We start from the raw sequence: 12,100 nt of genomic DNA, 5'->3' as shown, positions 1-12,100 counted from the left end.
GCCTCCAAGCCACAAAGAATTTAGAATTTTAAGCTTCCCTTTCCCACTTTTCAATTTTCCAGTCATTGCTGACTGTGACATTCATTCACACTTGACACCTATCTGCAAATCTCAATGATACTACCCTCAAACCAGACCTTTGTTTTTAAAAAAGCAAAAAAATATTAATTTATTTGAAAGAGTTACAGAGAAGGAAGGAGGGAGAGAGACAGAGGGAGAGAGAATCTTCCATCCATTGGTTCACCCCAGCTGGCCACAATGGCTAGAGCTGGACCAGGCCAAAGGCAGGAGCCAGGTGCTTCATCTGGGTCTCCCATGTCGTTGATAGGGGATTTGACACTTGAGCCATCTTCTACTCCTGTTCTTAGGCCATTAGCAGGGAGCTAGATTGGAAATGGAGCAGCCAGAACAGAAACTAGTACCCAAATGGGATGCAGACATGGCAGGCAGTGGGTTTGTCCACTACATCATGATGCCAATCCCTCAAAACACGTGAAATCAGCTTATGTGGCACCTCTACTACCAGTTACTTTCCGAAGTCATCATCATGTCTTGGTCGGAAACTACATGAACCTCTTAGCTGAGTTCCCTTCCTGTCCAGTCTATTCTCTCTCTCTCTCTCTCTCTCTTTCTCTCTTTCTCTCTCTCTCTCTCTCTCTCTCTCTCTCTCTCTCTCTCTCTCTCTCTCTCTGTCGAAGTAAAAAGTCAGCATCCGTGTGAAGGTCCGGAGACTGCCTACTTTTCTGACTTGATATCTTGTCTGTACTTCTCTTTGCAACAGTGCAGACTCCTTGCCATCTCTCGAATGTACCAGACACACTCCTGACTAAAGGCCTTAGTGTTTTCAGAGTATTTCTTTTGGCTTAGAATTCTTTTCCCTTAAACACACACACACACACACACACACACACACACACACACACACACACACATTTACTTGCTCCTTTTATTTCTGTGCAAATATCAACTGCCTTATCAGACAAGTGACACCTAACCAACCTAGATCAAATAATTCTAGACTTGAGATATTTCTTTTTCTTCCAACATCATGATATATTAAGTATTCACTTATAAAACCATTTGTTTATGCTTTCAAAGAGATTGTAACTTCCATGAATGGGCATTTTTTTTTCAGAGGTTGATTAGTGAGATTTGCAAAGGGGATGCTGGGAAACTGTTGGAGATAATGGTTTTGTTCATTTTCTGGATTGTTGTGATGGTGTTTCAGACATATCATCTGTTAAACCATATCGCCTTGTGCAGTTTTAAATATATACAGTTTTCTATGACAGTTAAATTCCATAGGTCAGTTACAGAAACAAGACTGTGGGGTCAAGATACACTGAATGCTACCAAACTCTTAAGGAAGAACAATGGCAAAACCAGAACCAAAGTAACATTACTTAGACCATTTAGTTGTAGTTGACTTATCTAGCTGGTTTGTTTGTACATTTAATTGTTTACTAAGAAGTTACTTGGTAAGGTTCACTCTGTGTTGACCTAAAAAAGCAATTTTCAAACACTTGGCCAACTATCAGAGTTCAGAGGGGGAGATCATTAGGCAGATTTCCAAGCTACAATTGCGCACATAAAACACACTTGTCAGTCACTTCTTGGAAACCATTGTCCACATGAAGATGCCATAATCCTTTTTGAGTTCATGGACCCCCATGCCAGGCTGAAGTGAAATGTTCTTCCTTGGGTTCCACCTCTATTTACAGAAGCTTATGAGGAAGAGCTGTTGAGTTACTGGAAAAAGACAGCAAGTTTGCATTTTGTGTATTGACTGATCTTCCTGGTGCTCACAGTCATCAGAAAATAAAAGGTTTATAACTGCAAGGAAGGATTGTGGTCCTTCAGGACTGTCTTTCCTGCTTCTGTATCCTTGTCATCTTCTTCACAGTAGCTACTGACCCACCTTCGGTGTTTTGCCCGGATGTGGTACAGATCACACTTTCACCAGCTCTCCCAGAAGGAACAGGGCAGGGCAGCAGAACAAGCATCCATCTTCTGCTTCTAGTAGGTACTTTGAAAAAGCCTCATGCAGTAAGAGCAACAGAATCCACTGCTTCGGAGTGTGGCATGACAGAGAGCAGAAACGCCTTCCCATTTAATACACATTCTGTACCTTTTCAGCTTGTTTCATCTTCCAGAGCATGCGCTTCTTACCCTCTTGAGTTCTTCTGCACTGCTGGGGAGTTCTGTTCTGTGCAGAGTGCGTTTTTTAATTAGTTATGATGCTGTGGTATGGGGAAGCTACTGGAGCATCTCTTTACTAAGCTAGTGCCCAGCACAGTCAGTGAGCAGGAAGACAAGACTGAGGACTGGTGTGGTGGAATGGGTGGAAGTCATGAAATGATTTTTTTTTCTCGATTTAGTTAGAAGAGTTAGTGTGGAGTTTGTCACTTCAGAGTCTCATACAGGAAATGCTAAGTAAGAGCCAAATGATTTAGCCTTCGGATCACAGTTCTGTGGGAGCCGTGTAAGAGGAGTTTATATGAATCGTGTAACAAGGATTGTGGCTAGTGTAACTCGGCTGTGTTGATCTACTTCCTGTTTATTATTATTATTTTCCATGATATGGTTTATAAAACCCTCTACCTTCCCTGCTCTCTTCCCAATCACTCTCTCCCACTATTTCCCCCCATATTATCACAATAGTATAGTCCTTCAGCAACAGCCACACATCCAACATTGTGCTAGATGAGTGTATCATGACATCGTAGGTGTAGGCAATGGTGGGAAATCTAATATAAAGATTATCAAGGATCTGCTTCTCTAGGAAAACACCGAAGCATTTAAGATGGCTGGTGCTGTGGTGCCGATGCCTGAGTAGTTTAATGCCTTATGTGGATGTGCGTGTGTATGTGTGCCTACAGGTTATCAGGTTGCTCTAACAGAGTACTAGCCCGAATGGTTTATCAACAACGGAAATTTATTTCTTACAGTTCTAGTTCTGAATATTGGAAATTTCAATATCAAGGCAGCAGCAGATTCTGTGTGATTATGGGCTTGTTTTGGGGTTCACAGCTAGCCATCTTCTTGCTGTGTCTTCACGTGGTGGATATGATGCTCTCTCGAGTCCCAGACAGAAGGCTAATCCCAATGTGAGGGCCTCATGTCATGACCTAGACGTCTCCCAAAGCCCCAGCTTCTGATACCATCATGTGAATTTTAGAGAAGGAGGGGGGAAGGGCTATTCCATCTAGACTGGATAGATTATATTGTAGAAATAAACAAAGCTGCAATCCTTCAGCAAAGAATTGTGTATTTATGAATCTGAAGAATGAGCTTCAAAAAATAATTGAAAAAATCAAATTTGGGTACTTTTAGAAGTTTTGTTTGTTCTTGTACTTTGCAGGTAAATGTTCCTTATTATCTCCTTAGTTGATTTGTTGTTTATTTTCCACAGACATAAGGCTGTTATTATCTGAGGAACTGAAATGGTAAAGCAAATCCATAGAGAAATACAGCAAGAAGTGGGCTCGTGGGTCGCACTCGGAAACAGAAGGCCTCACCTCAGTATCATTGTGGTGAGAGACAACCCAGCAAGCCATATGTACGTCAGGAAGAAGATAAGAGCCGCTTCTGCCGTAGGTGGGCATTTATTTTAGTTGTAGCTTTTAGTAAATGTATTTTATGTCTTTACATAAAAATGTGATGATAACTATGAAGTACTCATTACCAAATAAGCGCCATTCAAATCATACATTATTATTCAAGTTATCAGGTTTTATCCAATTACCAAAGATTGCTAGTACTTTTTTTTCGGATTTCTTCTAGAATCAATTCAGTGTGATTTCCTGTCCTATGATAAGATGTGAGAAGAATATATTCCATTGAAAGGACTCATTTTTATTACAATTGCTTTAATACAATAACAAATCTGGCTGCTTCAGGTGCTGAACTTCACTAGCAGTGGCAGTGGTGCCTCTTGGGTATTCAGGTCCAGTCAAAGTAGCTTGTCACAAATCAGTTGACGTTGTCTCCTGGGCTGCTGGCCCGGGAATGCACGTGACTCCCGTGCTGGTGGAGACATCTGCCCGGTGGGGCGTGGATCATCACCAAAGAGGCAGACCTTTAATGAAAAACCACATCTCGGTTAGCCGAGTGATTTTCTCGGTTTTTTTTTTTTTCCTTCCAGGTATCTGTAGTGAGCTCATTCTAAAACCTAAGGATGTTTCTCAAGGAGAACTTCTGGATATAACTGACCAGTTGAACCTGGAGTCAGTGGTATATTGGTTCAATTACCACTGTCAGGTACACGGTGCTCTTCCATACATCCATTTTGGTTAGGAAAAAAGGCATCTTAAAAGTTGTAGCATTACACTGCTACTTACATATGAAATATGTTCAGAGAGGGATTAGCTATTATACTTGCAATAGGTTTAATAGGTGATGATTTTTTGAGTTTATACTTACAGTGATGAAAACCTATGAAAAAACTTTAACCTTTGTCACAATATACTCCTTTTGCTTTGCGCAATAGTGCAGAAATGACAATGCAAGCTCTAATGTGGGGCAAGCATGTTTTCCATGTCTTGCAAAGTTGAATTATGATATTGTTTTCTGACTCTGAATAAACGTTTCCTTCTTTGCACTATCGCAGAGTTCTTTGTGCAGTTTTATGCACATGTCACTTCCCCTGGGACCCTGTCTTCCTCTTCATCACAGTCCTTTTTCTTGGTTGTGTGGGTCACTTACTCTGACTGTTGAGGTACCTCTCGCTGGAGATGGAGTGTCGACTTTCCCCAGTTCTTTGTTGCCCAACTCCATATTTGTATCTTTTAGCAACATTTCTCATTTGGTGACTGATAGCTATGTGCCACTAGATGGCAGTGGAGATCCACCTGTCTTGGAGCCTAGTTAGCTCAAGTCCTATGTTCCTTTCAGAGAATCAGAAGATGTGAAGCTGGCTTTCTTTTGGTGATGATATGATGGTATGTTCTTGCTGGCAGAAGATAGCATTCAGCCATTTAATTTTGATAAATCATTTCTTTCAAGGTGTAATGAATTGAAAATCCGCATTTTGTCCAATTTGGAACCTAGAGTTTGTTGACTTTTTAATAGAGTTTGTTTCTTCGTTAGAAAGCCGAGTCCATTCTTCACAGTTATGGCAATGTCTGGAGTGTATGGAATCCCAAGTTCTAATTACAATGATGTTGGAAATGAAGTTTGCATCGGGATTAAACACAATGTGCAAGCAGTTTTTTTTGTTGTTGTTATTATTATTATTTTTTTTTAGTCTCATTTGAGTAGAAAACAGCAGTGAGGTAGACTTCTGTCCTGTTCATTGGAATCGGGCCTGTCACAGACCAATCCCTGTTCGTATTGAGCAGCTGTGCAACTTTGGAAATGCAGGATATAGCCGTGTGTCTTTAGTCACGCAGCCAGACTGTCCCGTAGCTGGCCCCAGAGCCAGCGTGGATGCCTCCCTGGGCCTTTGCTACCCATGTGTAGATTCTGTTGGGCCAGTGACCTTTGTCAAGGTGAGGAAGACATCTATACTTCATGTTTATGCTTTATTTTCCAACTAAGTATTATGTTGGCCTTTAGATATTACTGAATTCTGTATTAAACTGATATCCCTTAGAAAGTTAAATCTTTTGTGGGGTGTATATATACAAATAGTTTTTACAAATTAGAATAATGCCTTTCAAAGAATGTCAATTACTGGCTACTTTTTAAGCTAAAGTACAGAGTAAGGTTAATAGTCACAATGAAGAGTAAGTTATAATATTCACATGCTTAAATACAGTGGAATTTTGCTATATGTAGTAGTATGATATTTGATGCAGAGTTTGGTTTAAGAGAATGCTCAGAAATGAAAACATCTAACTCTAACCCTGGAAAATAATAATTACTCAATGAAATTTTAATACAGATATTGTACAACCTCTATGACCATCATTGTTAGTAATACAAATACTAGCAAATATTTACTAATGCCAACAGTGTACTGACATGTTTTATATACAATGAATCATTTAACTCTTAGAATAACCCTTACCAGTAAGAACCTGTTTCCTAGCTGATTTATAGTTAAGGAAACTCGGTGGCTGAGTAACTTGCGGCAGTTCACAGGGGATTCCCACAAGGCCCGTTCACACTCTTCTTCTGCTCCACGGTCAGCAGTGCCCTGGTGCAGCCTCCAAGGTGAGCATTCATAGAAACACTTGCTCACCTCCATGTTGGTTTTCCTTCCAAGAACTTTACTTCTAATCTATTTATGAGGCACAATTAGGCAGAATGGAAAGACATACTCTGTTTTAGGCTACCCTTCCTAAAAAAATAGTTTTTCAAAAAGTTGATTTCAGTTAATTTTTTGGAAGGCTTTGAGAAGTAATACCTACCAATTAATGTAATAGTGTTCAACAAGGAAAAGAAAATGAGGAACATGACTTAAAGACTAAGTCCAAAAGGGATCAGTTTTCTGCTTATGTTTAACACAAATAAAATATCCCAATAGCTGACAGGTGTAAGAAGTGAATGTTGTTCTAATAAGTAGTTTGAGAGCCATGATATTTGTCTAAAATATGATTCTTCATTTGGAAAAAAAAGTTTTACTATAATTACTTTTCATGAAACATTATATTTTTTGTATGTGGAACACTCACTACTCTTTTTAAAGTTTTTGGCCAGAGTAGGAAATTTTCATTCCCCCCTGGACACCTTTATATGGTAGGCCAATTAATTCTTTTTGTTTCTAAAAGGTTTCTAAATTTTTACTTAATTTTTTTTAAAGATTTATTTATTTTTATTGCAAAGTCAGATATACAGAGTGGAGGAGAGACAGAGAGGAAGATCTTCTCCCCTATGATTCACTCTGCAAGTGGCCACAACCGCTGGAGCTGAGCAAATCCGAAGCCATAGCCAAGAGCTTCTACCAGGTCTCCCATGCAGGTACAAGGTCCCAAGGCTTTGGGCCATCCTCGACTGCTTTCATAGGCCACAAACAGGGAGCTGGATGGGAAGTGGGGCTGCTGGGATTTGATCCGTCACTCCATGGGATCCATGCACTTGCAAGGCCAGGACTTTAGCCACTAGGCTACCATGCCAGGACCTATTAGTTAACCTTTTTTTAATAAAATCTTCCACCCAAACACCTCTCCCAATAAAATAAACCCCAGTTTTGTATTTTTATATTCAGGATAATCCCACATATTGGAGTCAATAACATATTTTTCATGAAAACTATTTGATATCATAGTAGACTCATTGAATATTACAGAAAGTGTGAAGGAACACTGTAGTTCCTTCACTGCTTTTCTTGTTGCTAACCCAAGTCTCATCCTTTGTATGTTTACCTGCAGCAGCCAGGTCTGGGTCAGGCTGAAATGAGGAGCCAGGAATTCCATCATGGTTTCCCATACATGTGGTAGGGGACCAAGTACTTGGGTCAGCTGCCTTCTGAGTCATACCAACAGTAAGATGGAGCGATTGGAATTAGAGTGGTCATAACTTGAACTACTCTGATGTGGGATGCTGTGGATGCCAGCTGCCTCTCAACGCACTGTACTGTAATGATGGCTCCATGACTGACTTCTTTGTATCCTTCATGTCTGAGCTTAAAAGCCATTGCTTCAGAAAGGAGCTCATATGTGTGACCTTGCCTTCATTCTGTTGTTCTTTATTTGAGATCAGCTTTTTTCTTCTTTTTTTTAATACAATAAACAAAAGTCTGAGTCGCAAGATTGAGAAGGGGAGTGACTTTTTGGTCCAAGAGGACTACAGGCAGTTGTGTTGCCCCTCTCGCTCCAATCTTTGTTGCTGTGACTCCAAGAAGCTGCTTAACGCACTGCATCACCAACCCTGCCCCAGTGATGTCCATGCGCACGTGTGTGTTCAACAGTGTGCTAGCAACACTCTAAGATGATGACATGATTGCTTACATAGACAACCCAATGGTATCTTTTGAAAAAATATCTTTATTATTATCCATGATACACATTTCTAAGTGTAAGGATTCCCTTCTTTGCAGCCTCTTTCTCCCTTCCCTTCCCATTGAATTTATGAAGCTCTTTGTAAATCCAGCATGTTAATCACGTATCTGTTGTGTAGTGTGCAAAGATTTTATCCCATTTTATTGGTTATCTCTTGGCATTTTTTGATCATTTTCTTTTTCTGTTACATATGATGCTAATTCTAGGGTTTCTGTTTCATTTTACGAATACCTGTGTCAGATCAGGAACCCTTTGGTGAGCCCCAGCTGTAATGTCTGTCAATTCTGTTAGCCCATGGTGACCTTCCTGGAGTTTGCTTTCTGTGTTTGCTGTTCAGGGATCATTCAGAGATTTGCAAAAAAAAAATTATCTACAATATTAGGTTTTCTTCTATTGTTTTTTTCTTTTCTAGTTTTGTCCCTTTAATTTCCACCTGTGACAGAAGACTTTGTCCTCTGATTCCTTAAGCAAGTAGGGTTTTAAATTTTTGTTCTTTGTCTAGCTGCTTGAAGGCTAGAAAGGTTTATGAAATGGGAAGATCTCTCTGTGGCTCTCTTTTTTGTTGATATTTCCACATGCCTCCAAATATGCCTGCTTTTGTTGCCTCTTTTAGATAGATTTTTAAAAAAATAATGTCTCTAAAGTTTTGCAGTTATTTTTTTTGTGAGAGATTTGGTCCAATATGAACTAATTTATTATAAATGGATTCTAAATTTTTAAATAATATGATCAAAAGAGTGAGAATATTACTGAGAACGTGTCACTTGAGAAAGCTTTTGGAAGAATGCCAGATTGAGCCAATGTGACAGGGTTGTTTGGGGGAGTCTTCCAAGAGAAGGAAGGCTGAGGCTAGAACGGGAAAGTGCCCCACTAATCCTTTTGAGTCTCAGCAAGGAGATCCAGACGGATTTAGGGAAAATAGGCAGTGCTGAAATCAGATTGCTAATTAGCTTTTGGAGCTGTGCTAATCATCAAGGGTCTTATTTACCATTAAAAGATAACCATATTGTAAGGTTTGGACAAGAATGGTGTGATCAGGCATGCCCTTTTTTTAAATAACCCTTTGTAATTCTGTTACTGTTTTGTGAACATATTTCATGAGAAAAATTGTAGACTTAGTGAACTTAGTGAGATTTTTTTCAAGAATTCTCAGAAGGGCTATTGTGAGGCTGTGAAGTGCTGGTTTTACTAGGGAAGAAGAGGATTTTGCAGATCGATTGGGTATTGGGTGTCAGAGAAAGAGATATTCAGAATGACTCCAGCTTTTTGTTTGCTTGCTTGCTTGCTTGTTTTATTTTTGCAAGCAGTACAGGATGTAATTGCCATCAACTGCAATGGAAGTTATGTATGAGTCAGTTTAGTAAGACAAATCTGTAAGCTCCCAAGATAATTAAAGACCTAACATGATCAACTAATTGAGCTAATGTGTCCAGTTTTGTTTTGTTTTCTTTTTTTTTTTAACAGTGATTCTATGGGAAAGCAGAAGAGAAAAAAATTGCAATTTGTAATGACAGAAAGTGGCAGTTGATTAATACATTGATGAATCAGCAGGATATTTAAAAAACAACAAAAGGGCATTAGAGGAGCAACCAGTATGAGCAATAACAATTCAAAAGGTAATGCTGAGGATTTTAGGAAGGGGACACCGTCTGGTGGAGAGTGTGTGATAGTGACGGTCAGAAGAAGGAGAGAGGACTCCGAGAACAGACTACAAAAGGAAAATGATGTAGTATACTAAATAACAGATTGTTTATATGCTCATGAGCTTGCATCTGTCCAACAGACATGGGGGAGACAGAAAAAGGGACTCTTAGATAGTAATTTTAGGACGTATGTTCTAGCAAAGTTACTGCTCAAATGGTTACAAGCCATACTGAAGCCCTGATTTGAGTCCTGGCTGCTTTGCTTCTGGTTCATCGCCATGCTGATGCGCCAGAGAAAGCAGTAGATGATGGTCCAAGTCCTGGCACCCCGGCTACAAGCGTGGGAGACTCTGCTGGAGTTCTTGACTCTGACCTCGGTTGGACTTCACCCAGGTTGTGGTGGGCATCTTGCTCAAGCAAGCTGTCTCCTTCTTTCCTTCTGTCAGTCTAGCCTTCAAATAATACATAAATATTTAGGGAAGGATAAGACCTGTAATGTTGTAGAAGTCCTTAGGTAGAAAATAAATCACTAATTGGTTTCCCTTTATGTATTTTTTGGCTGCTTGTTTTAGGGCGATGAAACAAATAAATCATAGAAATGTACATTCAGCATAGTAATTCCGCTGTGTGGTCTCTAAAATTGTTGGCAGAGCTATTTCATTACAGTGTTATATCTTTAATCTGATGGCCTTTCCCCATAGTGTGACTAAATGGTTTTTCATAACCTAAAATAAAAGTGGAAAGACATAGAAAATTAATAATATTGTGTATTCCATTAATTTGCATAGAATATTAAGTGCTTCATTGTTGCCAGTGATTTTTGCTCTGAACCAAAGTGCGTTAGAGGCATTGTGGGAAGGCTGATGCCCGTCAGTCTCACGGTTATTCTTTCTCAAGCACCCCAAAAGGGAGTGTTCAAGAGACTCAGCCACTGTCAGTCAGAAGCAGGAAACATGTTTATTTCTCTTACTCATGTAACAAAGGGAGGTAACATTAGCTATAAAAGATTTTTTTTTTTTTTGGCAAGGGCTTTAACATACATTTCTTAATCTAGAGATAATGTTTTCTTTGGAGGTCAGGTAGGAATACATTCCTTAGGACGTGTTAGGGTTATCGAGTATCTTAGTAGGAGCTTGGGTGGCAAAATGCCTTTGGTTTTAATTTTAAAATGGTATTTAAAAGAATTAGTCTTTGTTACAGAGGGATAAACTAGTGGTGGAACAGAAAGATGGATAGATTTGAATTAGGGATCTTCTTAATCGTGTTTGGAATTGGCTGAATCTCAAAGTTTTTGAGCTTCATCTTTAAAACACTGATGACAATATGTTTTTCTTTCCTAGTGCCTGGTAAATGTAAGTATCAAAGTAAAAAGTGATATGCTGAGCATTTTAATGTATTACTTAAATGTAAGCTGGTTCAAATTATTGTAATATGCTGTACATGACATAATAAAAGGTAAATTCTTTTCCTTCTAAAGAATGTGTGTGAGGTTTAATCCACTGATGAGATGACTTAGCTACGTAAAAAATGACAGATGCATTTTTAATGTGAGTTTTATGATCTTAGCATTTTTTATGAATACTGAGACTTTTTAGGTTAAACAGATGTGTTTATTATGCATCCTTTGTGATACAGGCCTGTAGGTGCACATGTCTGTCTTTTAAATTAATGGTATTTAAGTATCTCAAGGCAAAGTTGTTCCAAATAGTAACTGAGTTATGATCTGAAGTCAACCACAAGAAGTGTACAAGAAGACAAGTTCCGGTCACTGGTCTCCGGTTCAGGCGTCCTACTTTCCCAATGCTTATATTTTTCATCAAGAATTTCATTGAGTGTGTGACGTGGATGTTACAACATCAGGATTGTTTTTTAGTGAATGGGAAAGCACAGACTGGCAGGTGAATAAGTCCATTGTAGCTCAGTCTGATTGGAAAGAGGAAGGTTCTTAAAATGTACAAAGAGCCCTTGGTGTGTTCTTGCTCAGTGTCCTGAAAGTATAGGTATATTTGCTGATTTTGAGATTAGAAATGAACCCATCTGCATCCTGAATAAAACAGGTGAAGACTTCAAAATGGCTACTTTTCGTTGTGTTTCAAATGTTTGATTTCATCGTGAACAATACCCGCTTCCACAGGAGAGATTAATAACTAACAGTAACTCAGCATCAGCATCATTACCACAATCATTGTCTCAAGATTTTTTTACAAAAGGAAAGACTATTTTTTGTCCTCAACTAGTAAAATGAACATACAATTCCGAAACAGTTTTACTGGAATCTCTACAATAATTTAACTTCAGAGAAAATAGATGGAAGTTAACCTTGCTAGAGCCGAGTAGAATGAACACAGTGATTGAAAGGCGAAAACCATGGATTGGAGAAATATTCAAAATCTAATTTCTCTTGAATGTGATTCAAATAACCAATTTTGTTTATTTAAAGTATGTTGATAATTGAATGTAAAGGTGACAGAGGTCATGGTTAGAATACAAAAGATATGGTCCCAGCGCAGTAGG

General features: G+C 39.0%; 1 protein-coding gene across 1 annotated transcript in view; it reads left to right on the top strand.

Annotated features, from left to right (window-relative positions):
• The first annotated feature begins 3,415 nt into the window (after positions 1-3,415).
• The window catches only part of MTHFD2L (methylenetetrahydrofolate dehydrogenase (NADP+ dependent) 2 like), a 67,036-nt gene continuing 58,351 nt past the window's right edge, over positions 3,416-12,100 (top strand). The window contains 3 exon segments of the mRNA XM_058666726.1: positions 3,416-3,597; positions 4,145-4,222; positions 4,225-4,260. Of these exon segments, the coding sequence (XP_058522709.1) occupies positions 3,444-3,597; positions 4,145-4,222; positions 4,225-4,260 (268 nt within the window). The 5' untranslated portion in view covers positions 3,416-3,443.

Source organism: Ochotona princeps, chromosome 7, assembly GCF_030435755.1.
Source record: "Ochotona princeps isolate mOchPri1 chromosome 7, mOchPri1.hap1, whole genome shotgun sequence".
In the NCBI taxonomy this organism is placed as follows: Eukaryota; Metazoa; Chordata; class Mammalia; order Lagomorpha; family Ochotonidae; genus Ochotona; species Ochotona princeps.
Note: the sequence above shows the minus strand (reverse complement) of the source record. Positions and strands in the feature narration are given on the sequence as shown.